Consider the following 11773-nt stretch of genomic DNA (forward strand, 5'->3'; position numbering starts at 1 on the left):
AATTGTGGGGCAGAGCTGTCTTCCTGTTCTGCGCATGAGTTCTCATGGCACCTCATGCAAGACAGGTCTGAGCCCACAGCCATGGTGTGGAAGCACTGCTGCAGTGTTCCATGCAGGAGGCTTTCTGCTTTGGCATCCAGCAGCTACCACTGCTGAAGGAAACTGCTCTGAGAGGAAAGTAAAGCAGACATCACAGAAGTCTTGACTGGCAGAGACACCCTGCAAAAACCTATGCCACAGCTGTGTGTTGTCATCTTCTTCCTTGGAAGAGAAAAGAAGATGAGAAAAAAGAAAAGAAAAGAGAGAGAAGAGAAAAATGGAAAAGAAAAATGAAAAGAGAAGATAAAAAAGGAAAAGAAAAGAAAAAAGAAAAGAGAAGAGAAAAAAGGAAAAGAAAAAAGAGAAGAAAGAAAAGAAAAAAGAAAAAGCAAAAAGTTTTCTTTTGCTTGCTTACTTCTGTTTGGGGATGAACAAGTGATCCAAACGCACTTTTGTGATCCCGTCTTGGAGTTACTGATTGCCCCACAAGCCAAAGTCTCCACGCTTACGTGGCTGTGCCGATGCACCAGTGTTGTGAGGAGCTCTGGGTAGTGGGCACCTGCTGAGCCAAAGATTTGAGATGAATAGCACCCATATTGATTTGCCTATAATGGAGTGGAAAAGAAAAATGTCCAGGTTTTGTTGCAGGTATTTTCATGGGGTATTAAATTGGTGGATTAGTTGCAAACAGCAGTACTGATAAAGTCTCCTGTCCATCTTGATGGTTGGGCCTTTCTATTAAAATGACACATAAATAACCTATTATGTCCCCCACCCATGGAAATTCAAATGCACCTGTCAACTTGATAAAGCACTTGCCTGGAGGGAAGCATTGTTTACATTTTCACTCCATTCTTCACAAAAAGTGAGATTCTAATTATTTTTCCCACTGTAAATTAATGCTGACTATGATGGTTAGCATATCTCTGTATTGTTATATCTATGCAAAAGTTAAATAATAGAACTGATCCATCATGTATTATGCAATGTGCATTTTTATGACAGGCTTCCGTCCAATCTTATTATGCCTTTCTTCATAAATACTTACTTTTTTTTCCCCCAGCAGCTGGGGGAATCTTTGTTGACTGCTGGTTCAGAAGTTGAAATCTGTCCTGTGTGAAAAGGAAAACACAATTTACATGTTTATCGGCTGCTGAATTCTGCTATCTCCAGAGAAGGAAAAAATAAGGATATAAAAGTTCACTCCATTAATAATAAGCTTCATTATATTGGACAATTGGTCACAGTACAAGAAACCATTTTTTCTACAAACCAATCACATAAAGTTCAATAATACAATGCAATTGTTTCTGGATATCTTAGACACTAACTTTTAATTCAGAAAGGGCAAACTAGTTAAGGTTAAATCAAATTATGAACAGAATCTTTCCTCCGTACATAAAATCATGCCACACCTTTGCCCAAACTGGAAGCTGAACCATAAACCATTTTTTAGGGTTCCTAGCAGTCACTTTTAGTTTGTAAATTATTTTTTTTTCTGCATTTCATGGTTCCTGCTTGAACTGAAGGCAGAACTGCCGAAATTCCACAAAGAGGGCCATTTTTGCAATAGTGTGCTACAAGTAAGAAATATTATTGTCAGATGAATTTTTGCTGTCTGGTTTCTTAAGCAGGGAAGAAGGCATTGCTTAGAGGCTCTCGGTGCACTCAGAGAACCCCAGGAGGCAGCCTGATCTTGCAAGTTCTTTTGACAAGTTTTGTAGACCCAACTGGTTTGCATACCCTGTTGAAGGTTTATGCAAACTGCTCTGAAACTTTGACCCTTTGTCTGCTTGCTACAGTAGATTTCCACTTCAAGATTTCTAGAGAAGCATCAGTGCCAGGCATGGTTATGATGTTTGCAAGAGCCAAAAATAAAACCCTGGTGCAGAAAAAGGAAGGAAGCAAACTGACAAGCAATTGAGACACTTTTGGATTAGGTTCTATTGAGCTTGCAGTTGGGATGCTGGCCCTACGGAGGAAGAAAAAAGATCCTTGGGGTGAAGATGGCAGAGGAGCTGGGATAGGAATGGGGAATGCCAGTCTTGACCACAAAGGAAGACCTGAACTTTTGTTGTTTTTATTTTCTTTCTTCTCTTCTTTTCTACAAAAAACCAGCATTTGTTTTACTGCCACGGACCATCAAATTCTTACACAAATAAGCCAAGGTCCTTCCACTGTCTTCCTGGCAGGATGGACAGTTGTGAAACTTTTTTCCTTCCCTTCTTCCTCCAAGGCCTACTTCTACATTAATGTCTACAAGAAAGCAGCTTTATTTGGAAAAATAGATAATTTAGGGACAGTTAAAGCAATTAGCCCCATGTATGTGCTAATACAGCTATTGCTTTGATCTCACCCCTGGCTGTTAACTCTTTGTTCTCAGGCAGCCCATCCTACCTGTCTGTACAGCAGCTGGAGCCATGGGACCTCTGTGTGAGTGAGAGTTTTTAGGTGCCTCTGCAACACATCTGTTTGGTAATAATTAGTATCCATGATGGAGTATTCAGTATGCTCATCAGGATTATAGAAAGATGAGAGAAAAATGTCAATATTTCTAAAGGGGGGCAACCAGCCTTCAGAAAATTTCATATATGTTTTACCAGAAGTGTTGAAGTTTGTTTTCCTCTTTCACCTTCTTTTTCCTAGCCCCCTTCCATCTGCTTGAAAAGAAAGCTAGCTCTAGGCCGGTAAATTAAGGAATTTTTTTGATTCTTAGAAAAACCTCATAGCAATTTTGCTGTTGTTTGAAGGCTATTAAAAAAAAAAAAGTTTAAAATCTTAAAATCAAGACTTGGTCAGCTATCCAAAGAAAAACACCCTCCACAAGCACACAGTTTGCATTACGCTCTACCCCACTGGCACAAAGATGCACAATTCCTCTGCCCTCACAGAAGGAAATGTTCTGAAGTTGGAGAAGATGCAACTAGAAGACACCAGTCCAATGTATTTAAGTTTAAAGTTCTCAGCTCGTTTACTGCCCATGTAGTGATCCAGATTTAAAAATGTTAGCTGCCAGGAACAGATCTGTCCATCTGATGTAAGTCACAGGTGAGTAAAAGCGCATTTCATACCCAGATACACATCTTGGATGCACGTGGTCTTGGACATGGTGAGTGAAGTCTGTGAACACAGACTTACATCTTTTAACTATCTTTTCTCTGCATTTAATCTGTTCCAAACAGTAAAAGTCTTAAGATGAAATGTTCATTGCAAACAGGTTAATTGACAGATTTGGCTCCTTTGTTTTCTGTTTACAGATTCTTTTTGAACCACATTGTTTTTCTACAGATCTGTTGGGGCTATTTTCACAAATTTTTGCAGAATCTCTTCTGTGGGCAAATTTTATCCCATAAAATGAGCTGCTCCGTTGATCTATTTACTATTTGTTGTTTCTGGTGTATGTTTGGTCACCAAAGTCATATAGTATTATTTCTGCTTTCTGACTGCATTACATTTGTAAACAGATGAGTAATGAATAACAAATGTTGATGAGCAGATAATGAATAGCAGACACTCTTATTTACACAGATATGCCCTTGTATGCATTAAAATCCTGACTTCCATAGAGAAAATAGCTTTTCCTAAACACTGTTGTATATAAAATCCTGTCTGTCTGAAGTTACTGAAGATGCTTTCTTAAGTAACTGATTCCAGCATCCCCTATAAAATTTGGGAAATGAGGCATGGAGAGAGATTTCTCTTACCCATCTGAATGAAACCTGTTCTGGGCTTGGAATACAGCAGGATTCTCTGGAATAGGAAGGGAATGTATTTTATCTCCTTTCCTTAGGGCAAATGAATGGACAAAGGCACTGCTATGCACAAGGAAATGCAAGAAAGCTGAAGCCTTTAATTTGCACTCACTATGTCTTTTGCTGATTTGAATATCAGTTTTCCTTGACTTAATACTTGAGTTGACATTCCAAATTTATTATTGTTCGGAAAAGTATATTATTTATGGACGACTTAAGTGTGAAGACTTAAAACCACATAAAATTCAGATCTGAAATGATGGGATAGTAAGCAGCCAGCTACACTAGCAATGAGTGCACGATGGGTAAGAAATATGTGACTGTGTTTTGTAATATCTAAAAGCAGGAGATTAAAATCATCCCCTAGAAAAGATTTGCATTACGGTTCATTTGGACATATCCATAAACATGATGCTATTGCAATTCAGAAACAAAAGGACCCTCCACTGTTTCCTAGTGTTATGATGCTGAGCAGCTTGCCATAAATCTATTCTGGGATTTCTCCTTAGTCGTTTACAAAGAAGTTATTCTCTGTATATGGTTATTTTCATCATTCAGTCTGTCCATGTCAGTTTATTAAATAAATCGGGGAAGACTGTAACAACAATGCTGCAGGCATTCCTAATTTGACTGAAATAAACAATTCCCAGATACTACTGGTCCATTATGTTGGTCCATTATGTTCATAAATAGGACGATTTAGAAACAAGTTATCTATCTGAAGAGTTACTACAGGCTGTGGTGGTGGGGATAGCACACTGGTTCGAAGGTGTTGGCCACCGATTTGGCTCTGTAGGTCAGAGTACGGCCGTATGCCATGCGTGGCAGGAAGAGGTCCCCTGCCAACAGCAGACCCAAGGTTGCTAACCCAAGACATTTACATGCTTCACTATTGCCCCAGGAGTGAAAGTGCATGCTGTCACCCTGCCAAATCACACTGTGTAGGTATAAGCATGTGTACATACTCATACGTTTAAATATAAGGAGCATTGGTGTAACTAGTCATGACTTTCTCACAACGGTATGACTTTTGGCGCTCCTAAGAGCTTCTCTTGTTCATGTCTTTGCTTTCCATTTCTCCAATTTCACGACTTATTCAAACCAAGTTAATTTTCACTTCTTGTAAAGTAACCTGTCCTTCCTACGGTGGCTTGAACATCTCCCCCACGGCCACAGCGAGTTCTGTGTGAGGTTCCATGGCAACCTCACCTAGACGTGGATGCAACCAAGGTGCCTTTGACATTGGCAGCAAGGGGGTTTTTTTTAGGCATGTCCATGTAAATTCGTCTTTCCCCAGAGTTGCTGGCAAGGATTTTAGCAACAGCATGTCAGAGTTGGGGTTTGCAATACTTCAGGGGTGCTGAGCTTCCCTCAGAGGTTAACACTAGCCAGCTTTTGGGGTTTTTTAATTGTAGAGCTACACTGGTTTAACAAAGATTGCCCCCAGGACAGCAATTCCCATATTTGCAACTCTTACCACAGAAAATGCCCTTACCATGTTTATGAAAGTTACTTGAAGTAAATACAGCACCCTCAACTCTCAACTTTTTTTCTATAATGTCAACACTTTTTCCTTTCGCCTGAAGTTAACAGCTTGTAACTTTTACTAATTATTTGTCATGACCAACTTGCAGTTCTGCCCAATCTCAGCTGGTTGGTTTGGTCTGTATTGCTCATTTCATGCATTTTCTTTAAATGCATACAAATGTGTTTTATACATTTTGCAATGCATGACGCTGGAATTGGTTCACATGACATTGCTAATAATGCTGCAAGCGGTTAAGAATCAGTACTACTCATAATCAAGTGTTTGGACACATATGAACATGTATATTTCTCAACTTAAAAAAGATAAATTTATGCTGTTATCTTTTTTTAAGACATTGAAAGTCACTCTTCCTCTCATTCCCACTGTAGCTCAGAAAATTTTAGGAATTCTTTTTTCCTTTCTTCTTTTACAAAAACTGTCACACAATAGAAAAGCTTATAGTACCTTTATGCACTAGCATGCCATTTTCTGTACCCTGACCTTGGAAATATTAATTGGCTGTGTATCATGTGTGCAATATATTTAGAAATATATATTTATTATTATATTTGTATTTAAAATATTACCGTGTTCTACTTCAATAACATATTTCTACACTTGGTATGGCACGATATAGTTATACAACAAAGCACATTTGTATTTGTACGTACAAATGTATTTTTGTCTTTTTTTGTACATTATGTACTGTAATTTCCAAAGAGTGATATAATTTACCTTCTTAGAACCAGAAGCATGTTCCATTCCTTTAAAAGTCCATGCATTTTTACGTCACACTGTACGTTAAAGAAGCAGTGATTGAAATAATTGTTGTCAAGGAAGAATGTATTAAAATTATTAATAAGACTTAAACCCACATGAGACTTACTGAATCATCTTATCTGACCTAAATTTATGACCCTTCCTCCCAGTTCTTCCCATGCATACTTGCACAAAGACAGGAGGAATGAAAGGAGAGAAACCAACACAATAAAGACCCGTAAAAACTGGATGTTTGCATTAGGTCAATGTAACATTTTGTGATTATAATAATATAAACAAATAAACTATAAGGGCATTCACATCAGACCTCATTTCAAGCTGAACTATTATAAAGCGATTAACAGCCTCACACTCCTGCTTTAATTAAGTTATGTTGTGAAATATTCAGCATTTGAACCTGTTCTAGCCTGCCTCTTTTATCATTGAATTACCATCCTTAATGTGTTTTTCTGCTGAAAGATGAATTTCATTTAAGGATTACTGTACACTGCTCTGGCATTTTGTGGTTTCTTGTCAGCCCTTGTGAATCTAGATCATAGCTAACTTCAGTTCCTCTGACATGTCCTATATGCACAGTCTCTTGACTAGCCTGTCTCAGTGGATTTATTAACTCATATTGTATTCCTGTAGAAATGAATGGACATTTTTTATTAATTTAATGATAGAAATTTCAGATGACAGTGGAGTTTACTTTTGGAGCTTACTTCAGGTTATGTAGGCCACAGCAGCTCTCTAGTGACCTATCACTTCACAGAAATGCGTTTTGAAAGTTTCAAGGCAGTGGACATCTGTCTGCCAAATACTTTAAAATGGTGCTAGCAAGGAGGGAACTGAACGGTCCTTCAGAGCTGGGGTGTCTAAATCCACAGCCACCCCCGGCACTGCTCTTTACTTTCCTGGGGTTGGTTTTCAGCTGTAATATCCCACTGCATGTTGCAGAGTCTGCCTTCAGGCAAATTCATGCTACCAGATGACTTTGAGGAAGGGTCGATGAGTGATGCTCCAGCCAAGCATCTCATTTCCCTCCTTTCTACTTGTGCCTCACCTGGACCAAGGTGATGCAGCTCAGCATGGCAACATCAGTTTTGGTGTTGCTTTTTCAGTCCCAGTTGTCTGATGATCAGGCTGTGCTTTTGGGGGAGGGAGGGGGGAGGACATGCCAATCACATTCTCTTGACTCGTCACATAGATGTCCTCAGAGGGAGTTTGCTAGATCTTGAAGTGTGACGACTGGTCAGGTGGGTTTGTTTACTCCCACTACCCTGCAGATCTGTCTGCTCTCAGGGTGGGTGGCAAGGTGATGCTGCACCTGGTCCCATATGAATATGGTGCCACAGGGATAGCACCCAGAGCCGGGAACTCCCAAAGAAGGTTGTTGCCCTGGCGAGGAGAAGGTTTGCTCAAGCACGAAGGTTTGAGTGATGTGGCTTTGGCTTCCAGCATGGTAATTATATACTGTAAATGACACTCAGCTCCAGCACTGATTGAAAATATATGTGGTAATTTACTTGTGTGAAGGGAGTCTAAGGTCCGTGCTGTCCCCTGCACTGGACAAGCACAGCATGCATGTCTTTGACCCCAGAGGTCACGGATCAAACTGGCAAAATGGAGCTGCTGAGAAGGATGCAGTGTTCCCAGTGAATGCTTTGTGTCTTGCAAAACACATGGTAAATAACCCTCTGACTTGTTGGCAGGGACAGAGACAAGAGAAGGACAAGGGCTAAGAAGAAGGTCAGAGAAGAAGCAGGGGAATGTGCGGGGTTGGTTCAGGAGGGAGGAGAACACTGAAGAAAGGAAGCAAGCAGTACAGGGGAAAATGCATCGAGCGTAAAACGAGAATCACGAGAGATTGTCCTGTTTGCTGTGCAGATCCCCTGCAGACTGAGTTTTTGAGCTGTCCCTCCCACCTGATTCTCTTCCCTGGAGTCATAGATCAGGGAGAAGACACGAGGCCAGGCAGGACCTGGTGCTCTTGACTGAACAGGTCAGCGCTGTCGGTTGTCAGATATGGGGATGAGAGAGGACAGTAACCGTGGTGGCATCTTTGTTCCCATTTCGCAAGCTGTGGTGTGGCAGCTTGTGAAGCTGCTTATCCCTGCTCTGGCCAACACTGTCCCAACAGAAGCTGCCTTTCTTGCTTTCACAAGAGCATTGGCCACTGTAATTCTTATGCAGCAGCTGCGTATGGCAGGCGTGTAAGACATGCTAACGTTGTAGGCAGAGGAAAATGCAGGGCTTATCCTATCCTTGTAGCTGCTGTGTGTCCCTAACAAGTTGTTCTTAATGAAAGCCTTTTAACCCCAGAGACTCTGGTGTGGTAAATTCAGACTGTGCGTATTTTACCTTAAATTTCAGATGACCTTTCCTTCTTTTGAAATGTATACAATTGTTTAGGACTGATGCAAATGAAGGCTGGCATTAAAATGAAGTTTCCTGTTGTTCTGTCACTCCTGGAAGAGAGTTGGAGATAATTTCCAGTGTGTGTTCTTGCTTTCTTAACTCACCTAAACCCAATCCTCTCCTAAGGCAGTTGCTCAGAATAGCAGCATGCACGTCAGGATCGTGGCGTTGGCACACTGTGCTAGTTACGAGATTCCTCGTAATGCGTAAGAACAGCTGAGGAAACGTGAACTGGAACACAAGCAAACCGAGCTAAATCTAACTTTTCCCAAGTGGGGGGAAAAATTTGTATCTGGTGATTTTGGCATGTCTTGTAAGAATCTGAGCTCTCTGTTTCAGCAAAAAGTAAAATTCTGCAAATGAAGGTTTTGATGCACCAATCTTAGATTAGAGGTTTCCTATAGCTAGCTTCATGGGTGAGTTCCAGCCATTTCAGCTGCCGTAATACATTTTCTTGACAGAAAAAGCATGTGCTAGACCAGAAAAAGAGTTATTTCCTCTGCCTTAAGTAGAAGTGTTCGGGAAGAACGTGCCCGTGTCTTGTAAGGATACACCAATATCACCAATCCCTTCCAACCGTAAACAGGAGTAGCATCTGATGGGAGAAAATGAGTGATGCAAAGGTCTTGCAAAAGTGAAGCGTTAAAAAGCTTGCACTTCAGTGGGAGTATAAAACCAATGCTTCTCATCCTCATCATTTATAGTTAAGGATAAGGGGTGCTTCAAGTGTGTGCTATGATCCACCTGAAGTCTTGAATTCTGCTCAGCTTGTGTAAAGAATTAACATGGAAAAGGTTAAATGGAAATTCTGACTGACACAGGGAGGTGCAAAACGTGCCCAAGCAAATGTGTTTAGAGCAAACCAGGAAACTAGGTAACTGTGTCAATAAACTAGCTTTATACAACGCACTAAAATATTTACTCTGCCTCATCTACAATTCAGTTAGCAGCACAAGGTTATTTTAATACCGTACAGAGATCAGAGACTAAAAAGTGCTTGTGGGTACAGGCACAAAGGCTTCTCAAAGAGAGAGAAATACAAAGACTCGTTCACAAAATTCTTGGGAAGCTTTCTTTTTTTAATCAGCATTGCCATTTTATTGTTTAACCTACCCTGCTTGATCTCCCTACTTTTGGTTAATACGGGAGTCAATTACAGCTTCATCTGTGCAGAATTAACTTTATAGAATATACACTAGGGATTTGTCTATCTCCTCTATTTAGATCTATGTCATAAAAAAATATGTAGTCGAGAACTGTGTGCAAGCACTGCATATGGTGCAGGCTTTGCAGATTTATTGTAAAATCATTTTAAATCGGTTAAGCTCTTGCCAGAAGTTAATTAAATATGTTCCTTTGGTGGGGGGTGGGGGGACTCTGTGTGTGTGCGTGTGTGCTTACGTGTGTGCGTGTGCATGGGGGGGGGGGGGGGGCTTCTGTCTCACTAGGTGGCAGTGTCTGATTACATCTGGAAGGACCACACCAGCAAGCCTGGTGTCTCCAGCTGTGACCTCCAGCACCAGGATGAAATCCCTGACTCGGCAGCTACCTGGGGAGGTAGCACCACGGTCCACATCTCCGTCTACACGGTTCACCTCAGCGGCTTCCAGGAGCTCTACAGGCGCTTCCTCAGGCTACCTGATGGGGCTATCGTTGAGGTAGGTCCAAGCAGGCTCCTCACCTGCGGATTTGGAAGGCAAAGGGGTGCACTTGAGAAGTAGGTCGGCATCGAAACAAACAGGGAAACAGGCCTGCCTGACCCTGCACAAAATCTACACCGAGATCTTTCATAGGAAGACCTCGCTTCTAAACGGTAGGGTAAAATCAGTGAGTTAATGCGTTTGCAGTACGAAGTAGCAATTTAGTATTGTTTATAGAGCCATTTAAAGGCAATTCTGTAAGATATACATTGAAACCACACATACAGAGATTATTTGTAAATATATATTGCTTAGGACCACATAAGGTCACTCTGTACAGGAATTATTATCTTTATAAATATACAATTTAATTATTGTGCACATTTATTGTACAGCTAGTACTACAGGTACAGTCATCCACTTAGTTTTTCCACACATACACAGAGCTAAGGAACAGTCGGATTGCTTACTGGCATCTTGCAAGTTTTGAATCCTGAATGTTGTCAGATTTTTAGCAGCTTGTGCACTAAAATACAATACAGAATGGTATTAAAAAGAAGTATCACCCATTACTTGTTTCATAGGCTGCATTTTGTTCATTGCAGTGTCATTTTTGTTCTCAGTGCTTGGAAGAAGTGCATTTCCTTGTTGCCTTCGGTCTTGTGTTGAGAAACCTTTAAAAAAAATTTGGCATCTAAGAGAAAGTAGAGTGAAAGAATATTAGTTTACCTACCCAGATAAGAAGTGGGAGCATCATCATGGAGGTCTGTTTACCATAGAAAACTGGCACAAATGATGCTGAAGCACAAAGTTTTCAGCTGCTCATTTCTGAGGTGAAGGTTCAAGTACATCTTTCCAGCATGAAGCAAACGTTGCTTCTGCTCCTTTGGTTAATGTTTCAAGGCTGTTTTGTTCATTAAAAGATTTTATTCTTACCGTCTTTGCCCTACTTGGCTTTTTAAAGAAAATTTAATTTAAAGGAAACTGTCCTCAAGGAATCCAAACATAATTTTCTGCCCCAGGAACTTGTGATTCACCAGAGTGAAGACACCAGAGTCTTAGAGGTGGCCAAAGAAAACAAGAGAAGGCATGTGGCCTACCTGAAGTAGAACTTAAATACTGAAACAAAGAAACCGGCAAATCCAGGTCCATGCCTAAGTCTGAGAAGCTGCTCATACAAATCATTGGCTAGAATTTTGCTAGAACATCTTTCCCCTATTTGAGGTTAACAATGCAGCACAATGCCTACTTTTTGCCCGTTACAAAGATTAGCTCTTTGCAGAATGTTTTTTTCCCACTTAAGAAGTTCTCAGTTTTTTTGGTCATGAGGTTTCACCATGCTTCTGCAAGGCTGTGGAAGGAGGGGCTTCAAATACCCAGGGCAGTCTCAACCCAGTGCACTGGTTCAGTTCAATAATCCCTTCTGTATTTCTGACAGTGGAGAAATATATTCCCATACAATGTTATCTTTTCTTCCCATATGAGCTTCCCAGAAACTTCCAGCTTCTGAACTGGTGCTGGTCAGCATGCACAAAGTGAGCGCTGCACAAGGCAGATGGCTCAAACCACTTCTGTGGTTTCCCACACCAGATCACAACATAGTCTATCCCTAAAATCCACCTAGCTGAGTCTTA

The 11773-nt window shown here is 40.8% G+C and overlaps 1 protein-coding gene across 1 annotated transcript in view; it reads left to right on the forward strand.

The window, feature by feature from the left end:
- The window catches only part of LOC121084375, a 47808-nt gene extending 36560 nt beyond the window's left edge, over positions 1 to 11248 (forward strand). Inside the window, exons 6-7 of the mRNA XM_040585754.1 lie at positions 9948 to 10157; positions 11120 to 11248. Coding sequence (XP_040441688.1) covers positions 9948 to 10157; positions 11120 to 11248 — 339 coding nt within the window. The remainder of the gene's footprint in view (positions 1 to 9947; positions 10158 to 11119) is intronic.
- Positions 11249 to 11773: the final 525 nt, after the last annotated feature.

This window comes from Falco naumanni, chromosome 3, assembly GCF_017639655.2.
Source record: "Falco naumanni isolate bFalNau1 chromosome 3, bFalNau1.pat, whole genome shotgun sequence".
Lineage (NCBI taxonomy): Eukaryota > Metazoa > Chordata > Aves > Falconiformes > Falconidae > Falco > Falco naumanni.